Source organism: Castor canadensis, chromosome 8 (assembly GCF_047511655.1).
Source record: "Castor canadensis chromosome 8, mCasCan1.hap1v2, whole genome shotgun sequence".
Taxonomy (NCBI): Eukaryota; Metazoa; Chordata; class Mammalia; order Rodentia; family Castoridae; genus Castor; species Castor canadensis.
The window spans coordinates 27,864,872-27,873,177 of NC_133393.1; the positions used below are offsets into that span (position 1 = coordinate 27,864,872).

The 8,306-nt window shown below is 36.4% G+C and overlaps 1 protein-coding gene across 1 annotated transcript; it reads left to right on the forward strand.

Moving 5' to 3' along the window:
• The first annotated feature begins 3,710 nt into the window (after nt 1–3,710).
• LOC109678831 (olfactory receptor 2W1-like) lies at nt 3,711–4,655 on the forward strand. The gene has a single exon (XM_020154253.2). The coding sequence runs from the start codon at nt 3,711–3,713 to the stop codon at nt 4,653–4,655; it is 945 nt and encodes a 314-aa protein (XP_020009842.1).
• The last annotated feature ends 3,651 nt before the right edge of the window (nt 4,656–8,306 follow it).

An 8,306-nucleotide genomic window follows, 5' to 3' on the forward strand; every position in this document is an offset into this window, starting at 1 on the left:
TGATTCAAGACATAGTATTGACTTGAGACTGTTCACCTAAACTCATCACACTTGTACTTTTTGTTTTATGATTGGCTGTATCTACATATTATTTTGTGATAAACCAATTTTTATGAAGCTACATTGAATTGAAGTAAATATGCATCTACATTTTTCAGAACAAAAAGAAAGAGCCAATGACTGGATGTTGCCAAAAAGTAATTTTTGAACTCAATGTAAGTATATAAGAGGTACTGAATAAGGAAAAGAGGTTACTTCATGTGCAACTGACTTCCCTGTCACTGAAACTATGGAAACAAATGTTGTAGGAATGTTTTGTGGAAATTTTCCTATGCAGGGCAGAAAAGGCTGGAGTCATGGCTTCTGAGGGCCATTTCCACTTTAAACTTCATAGCGTTTTAATTCTGAACACCATCTCAACTTTAAGAGATCAAAGGTGCCCAATACAATTTGTAATCAAAATATTTGGGGAGTTCAAGCCATTTCCTGACGAGGTTTATCAGCTCAAAACATATATTACATCCTGTTTGTGAATATTTTTGTGTGCATAATTAAGTTTGTACATTTAAGATGTCATGGCTAGGCATGATGGATCATATTTGTAATTCCAAATACTTGGGATATAGAGGTAAGAGAATCAGAGTCCAAAGCCAGCCCCAGGCAAAATCATAAGACCTTATCTGAAAAATACATAAGTGGAAAAAATAGGGGGGCTGTGGACATAGCTCAAATGTTAGAGCACTTAAGCATGAAGCTCTGAGTTCAAACTCTACTACTGTCAAAACAAAGTCATACAAACTTTTTAAGACAATTCAGTTTAGCTCTAGACCAATCACTAGTGTGTGAAATAAAGGGAGTAAGAGACAGGTAGAATAATAATGATTTGGAGGAAGGGAGATATAGTTTATCTTTTGAGAATTGAATATAAACTCAGCACAGTTCCAAGTGCTTTCATAAGTATAAACTTTTGCAATCTCCCACTGAAGAAGGGAGTATTTCACTTCACATATTTAGAACTTGGTATTCATACAGGTTAAATTATTGCCCATGTACATACAACTTCCACATGGTGGGGCTGGGATTTGATACTAAGCACTTTGAGGTTAGAATCTGTGCACTTAAGTACTATGCTAGACTTAGCTGACCTCCTACTACAATGAAAACTGGACACTCATTAAATTAATTTTATACTTTTATACTAAGAAAAACTACATTTATACCTCATATGAATTGGCAATAAAAGTTCCTTATTATTATAATATTTTCACATTCTAACTAAAGTTTGTATAACAATGATTTACTTAAGAAAATTTATCTTTACCTTATTTTAACTATATATAGCAGCAAATGAGGTTTTTATTCCATGCCCCTAAAGGTACTATAAATGTAAGATACCCTACATCTGAAATTCATGGTCAGGAATTATTGGAAGGGAAAAAAAACCCTCAAAACTACAAAACTAATTCAGTAACTAAGCATTCCACCTATTTAATGAAATAATACAATATTCAGAAATGAAATTGCCAAAATTTTTATTCCTTATCTGTTTTTAGAATCAAAATAGAGTATTTGTTTTACATAAAAGGTTCCAAATATGGTCAGTGTACTTTGTATGTGTGTATGAAGACGGAACATTGAAACCTGTCAAAGTCATTATAAGAAGAGGGGAGGGTTATGGCGGAGAATAATGGTGGGGATGAACCTAACCAGGGTACATTGTATGCATATATGGAAATGTCACAATGAACCTCCCCAGTATGACTATCAAATACTAATGAAAAGGCTTAAATTTTTTACAAAATGATTCAAAAGCACCCAGAAAATCTACTCATGTAATTGGTAAATTCCATAAAGACAAACAACTCACTGATAATTTAATTAACTATTTTTTGTTTGAATTACCTTCCTGGATACTTCTGAAATATGATCAGCTGAATAGGAGCTGACAATAATTGTTGCCTTGCATTTATGGTAGCCAAATAGTTCTGGCATTAGTTCAATTTTCAACTATGCACCAAATCCATAGCATTATTTAGATGGTGTAGTATTAGACATTAAAGGTAATCAAAAATATGACCTCTGTAAGTAAACGGTTAATAAGAAGAAAGATTATTATTTTCTGCAACCAAAACACAGCAACAAAAATAAGGCAATAAAATTGGGAACACCAAAACTGATCCAGTAACTACAATGCTTGCAGTGTTGAAGAAGAGGAAAAATATGAGGAGGAAGAGGAGGAAGCTGGTGGCAGTTGTGATTATGGTTGGGATTATATGGCTGGGATGTAAACATTTGGAAATGAATGTGGAAAGTGATTGTGTTACCAAAGGTGGAGCTTATCTCAAGATAATATGATCTTTACCTTTTTTACCTGAATCTCAGCTATTTTGATAAGTGGAAAGATTTATCAGGATCCACTTGTGTCATGTCATAGTTCAGAAGAAAAAATTTTCTCCCACTCCAGCACAGCATGTTGGTGCACAATGCCAATCCCAGCTACTTGAGAAATTGAAATGGGAAGATTGTGAGTTCAAGACCAGTGTAGGCAACATAGCAAATCATATAATATATATATAAATATGCATGCATATATAAATATATGTGTGTATATAAATATATGTACAGATATATATCCCACTATTAAAATTATATAATTGATTTCATTACATAATCAAAATACATAGAACCATGGGTAACACAGCATATTAACCTTTTTTTTCATTTATTCACATGTGCATACATTGTTTGGGTCATTTCTCCCCCCTGCTCCCTTCCCTCACCCTTCCCCCAGGCAGGTCCTGTTCTGCCATTATCACTAATGTTGTTGAAGAAATGATATAAGCATAATAAGGAAGACAAAGCATTTTTGCTATACAGAGAGATTCCTACTATTGCTTTCATGTACCCATGTGTTACAACCCATGTTGATTCAACTATAACTCAATGGTCTTTACATTGGTTCCTGATCCCCTGCTCATGATAAGCTCTGTCGCTTTAAGGTTTCTGTATTAGCTCCTCTGGAGTGGGGACATCAAACACCTTCGTGCTTTGGGTTTTCTACCTATTCCTATATCTCCCATATGTGCTCTCCCCTTGTCATGTGATCCAAGTCCAACCACATTGCTGCATTTGCCCTAGATCTAAAGTCCGCATATGAGGGAGAACATACGATTTTTTGGTCTTCTGAGCCTGGCTGACATCGCTCAGAATGATGTTCTCCAGTTCCATCCACTTACCTACAAATGGTAAGATTTCATTTTTTTTCATGGCTGAGTAAAATTCCATTGTGTACAAGTACCACATTTTCTTGATCCATTCATCAATAGTAGGGCATCTTGGTTGTTTTCATAACTTGGCTATTGTGAATAGTGCTGCCATAAACATGGGTGTGCAGTTGCCTCTGCAGTAACCTGTGTTGCATTCCTTTGGGTATATTCCAGGACTGGGATTACCGAAAGATTTACAATGCACTGTGATTAAGTTTAGTGTATTGTTTTAGAACCACTTTGCACATGAGTAAATATGGAGAAATTTGGGGCACCGAACACAAAGCAACTATTAAAAGAGGCGTTCCAAACAGAAAAAAAAAAATCCTACAAATAAATGAGTTTTAGATATTCATGGCAAATGTCAGAGGTTTTCAGTTTTACCTAAGGCTGAAACTATTTTTGGTCTGTGTGATATTGTCTCCCAGCCAGTCATAAAGAGTAATGGAAACAAGCAATGAAAGTTTAGGAACAGACTTCATCCTTCTGGGATTTTCCAGTCGACCCCAAGTAGAGTACATCATCTCTGTGGCTGTGTTCATTTTCTATACTGTGACTCTGGTAGGAAACACAACCATCATTCTTGTTTCTTATCTAGATACCCAGCTTCATATCCCCATGTATTTCTTCTTATCTAACTTGTCTGCTGTAGACCTCTGTTATACAACTAGCATTATCCCCCAAATGCTGGTAAATTTATGGGGTCCAAAAAAATCTATTACATATGGAGGGTGTGCACTCCAGTTCTTCTTTGCCCTTGACCTGGGAGCCACAGAATGTCTTCTCTTAGCTGTGATGGCCTATGACCGCTATGCTGCTGTCTGTCAACCTCTTCACTACACAGTAATAATGAACCCTGAGCTCTGCCAGAAAATGGTGCTGACCTCGTGGTTTGGTGGTCTCGGAAGTGCCTTAATTCTTTGCTCCTTGACTTTGAAGTTGCCAAGATGTGGACACCGCGAAGTGGATAATTTTTTCTGTGAGATGCCAGCATTGATCAAGATGGCTTGTGTCTATTCCAAAGTAACAGAGATTGCTGTCTTTACACTTGGAGTTATATTTCTTCTAGTACCTCTATCACTGATTCTCATCTCATATGGACTTATCACTCAAGCTGTGATGAGAATTAAGTCAGCATCAAGGTGGAGAAAGGTCCTTAATACATGTGGTTCCCACCTCACGGTAGTAACTCTGTTTTATGGAACAATCATTTATATGTACATGAAGCCACAGAATACCGCATCCCAAGAAGAAGGAAAATTCTTTACTCTCTTTTACACAATTGTCACACCCAGTCTTAACCCTCTGATCTACACTTTAAGAAACAAAGATGTAAAGAGTGCAATGAAAAGAATGCTAGGAATGGACAAGTACTCCTCAAAAGTGTGAGTAAAGTGGAAAAATATAACCAGAGTGTAAAGAACTAAAGAAATAATGTCCTTGGGGGAGCAGTTCAAGTGGGACAGCGCCTCCCTACCAAGCATGAGGTCCTGAGTTCAAACCCGACACCACCAAAACAAATAAATGTCCTTTGTCAACAGAAGCTTAACTGATTCACTTACTTAAAGACCATTTGTTGGTCATTTGTCATATATTAAGAATTGTTCTGGGTACAATGTTTAACTCTTAAATGAATAGGAAATACAGAGAAATGGTACATAAGGAAATATAATTCCCAGGAATACAAAAAAAGAATGGTCAAAGACCACGTTCAAATATATAATTATGAACTGTAATAGAATCAATAATAGAGACATGCACAAATGTATTACGATTTCATGTGGGCATCTATGATAATATAGATGTATTCTGGACACTGATTTTCTTCATTCCAGACATACTACTTTAAGAGACATGCCACTCCTCTTCATCCACATTACCCTGTCTGAGCAGCCTTTTTTTGGTAGACTAGCTACCAATACTCGTTACACCTTTTGCCTCAAGTGCTAACTAGACATATGAGCACCATGCTGAAAATTACTCATCTTAGCCTGTACTCCACCAACATGCCAAGGAAGAGATGGGTACAAGTTCTGGTCATCTTGTATAATATGAACCCACTTGTTCTCATTTTCCTTACTCCCTTTCTGTTAACTGGAATGGGAAAATAGAGGATACCTCACTTTGACAATGCAAATGGGAACAAAACCGTAAGAGAGAAGGTAGTAGCAAGATGGAAGTACAGTAACCTCACTGGCAGAGCAACACCTCCAGACTCTTACAGGAGAAAAGTGGTTTTTGTTGTGTAATATTAGTTAAGCTGCTGTATTTTGCAATCTCTCTGTTACAGTAGCCTAACTCTAACCCTGGGATAGCCTGATAAAGAGTTTGGGCTTTATCTTAGAGACAAGTGGCATCCCTGGACCAAAAGCATCAACATCACCCAGCAACTTACTAGAAATGCAGTAAATTCCAGGCTGCTCCCCAGAACTACTGAATCAATAATCTGAGCAGGACCCAGAAATCTACATTTTTTAACAAGAACTCCATGTGATTCTGACTCATCCAAAGGTTGACAACAATGTTGATGAGAATAGGGAGGTGTATTTAAGCAGGAAATTAACATGGCTTGATAGATTTTAATTAATTGCCTTCCTGGTAGACATAGGAAAGAAAGTAAAAAATGATTTCTCAGTTTTTGAATAATTGTCCTAAATGCCAGACTCCAGACCAGGGCCAATCCATGAGATACTTTTTTGTTTCCTGACCTATCTGGACAAATGAGAAAAATAAGAAGTTTCACTAGAGATTAAAAGAAGTCAGTGCAAAAGATTGTTGATTATTTAATACCATACCTTTTCTGCACTTTGGTTTTATATTTTTTATTTAATGGTGATAGTAGTAGATGATAATTTTTGTGAAGGAGCTTGATGCTTTTAATTGACAAAAATTTAGCGCTTTCATATTTATCCCCCATTTTTCACTTTACTGATAAATATGGTCAAAGTCTGGGCATCCCTGTGCTGCATAATAAACTACTTCACTTCTTTAGAATTCAACCAGTTCAGAAATTGGAGATCCTCTCTGCATGTAAAAGATGCTCTCCTCTCAGTACCCTTGGTGTGGCATTTCAAAAGCAAAGGAGGCCACCAGCATGAAATAATTGGGTAAAGGGATGGCAGTGCTAAAAGTTTATGATCCTTTTCTTTCCAGTCTGTAATCTCTGTGGGTTCCCAAATTTTCACTATGAGAATATCAGAGCTTAATGTTTTGGTTCCTCTTTGCAGATAACTTTAAATTTTCAGTTATGTTAACCTTGGTGAAGGTGAAGAATTATAACGAGTGACAACATCAGAGGACAGAAAAAACATTAAAACAATATAAACTTCATTAGGTATGATATTCCACATCTGTAGTACCAGCAGTAGGGTGGCTGAGGCAGGAAGATCTAGATTTTGAGGCCAGCTGAGGCTACAAAATGAAAGTCCAGCCTGGGCTATGTAGTGAGATCCTGACTCAAAAAAAAAAAATGGCAATGCAAACTTTGTAAGGTCTATGGAAAGACAAAAAAGTATACAAAATAGTGAAACTGTGAATACTGAAAACAAAGTCAACTTCTTTGTGATTTTTGTTTTGGGCAGTAGTAGGGTTTGAACTCAGGGCCTCACACTTGCTAGGTACGTGCTCTACCACTTGAGCCACACTCCCAGCCCTCTAGCACAAATCTTGATATTTATCAATTCAAAACATTCCACTTCACTGGGAAGGTAGTTCAGTAGTAGAGTACTTGTCTAGCATGTGCAACCACCAACACCACAAGGAAGGAAGGGAGGAAGGAAGAAAGGAAGGGAGGAGGGATACAGGAAAAGAAGGAGAGGGTACTTCCCACTAATCTTCTATATTTAGCTATCCGAAAAGTCCTCCAAAATCTTATCAAGTCATCCTCTGAATTCCCTCAAAACTCTGACCATACTGGTTTTATGGGATAATTCCACTTTATCATTTATTTGTATATGTGATTGAGGGATGAGCATTAGTGAGCTTTTCAACAACCCAGAAATACTTATTCTTGTTTGATGTTGCTGTGTCTAAATCAATTTCTGGCATGAATTACACAGTCCAAAAATGTCTGCACAGTGAGTAAATGAATTAATAGATTTTCACTAAATCTTCATGAAAATATTATCAAATCTGAAGATTATGTAAAGTACTCATTGAGCAGTTAATATTGGAGAAACAATTTCAGTTGTGTTAGTTTTGAAGATGTAGAAAACATCTAAAACCTGATATTCAAGGCATATGAAACACCTAAGACTTAAGGAATGGGAAAGATAATGTGGTCTATCTTTCACATGCACAATATTACAGAAGTTTCTTGAAGGTAATCTAAGTTACAGTGGTCCCTCATATCTGGGGGCACTGGTACCAAGACTGCTGAAGTTACCAAAATCTGTAGATATTCAAAGCCCTTAAATAAATGGCATTACATTTGCATATAACCTACATGCATATTTCTGTATACTGCAAATCATCTCTAGACTACATATAATACCTAATGCAATGTAAATGGCTGTTACACTGTGTTATTTAGGAAAATGGTAAGAAAAAACCCATATACATTCAATACAGATGCAATTTTTCCCTGAATGTTTTCAACCAGTGATTGGTTGAATCTGGAGATATGGAACCTATGGATACAGAGGGCCAAATGTTTATATTTGGAAAACTGAACATCGAGAGAAACAAAACAAAAATTGTTTACTATTGCATAGCCTAGAAATAATGACTGAATCTTTTTAGCTAATTTCCTTTCAATTTAGTCCCATCTATTTTAAAGTTTTCATCATGTTTAGCTTGGTATTCTGCTCCTTTTCTCACAATATATGATTCTATGCTGTGAATGGTATCACCGAGTAGGCAAAAATTGACCCTGTGAGTGGCAAAAATCGTAGATATCACAATGATTGGTAGCTCTCCAAAGATTTTCTATACATAAGTGGATTATAGTGTAAGCAGAGCATGAAAACTTCATTAGGAAGGACATAGTGATAATGAAAGAGAAGTTGAGAAAAACTTAACTTGAGCTTTTCCGTGATTGCA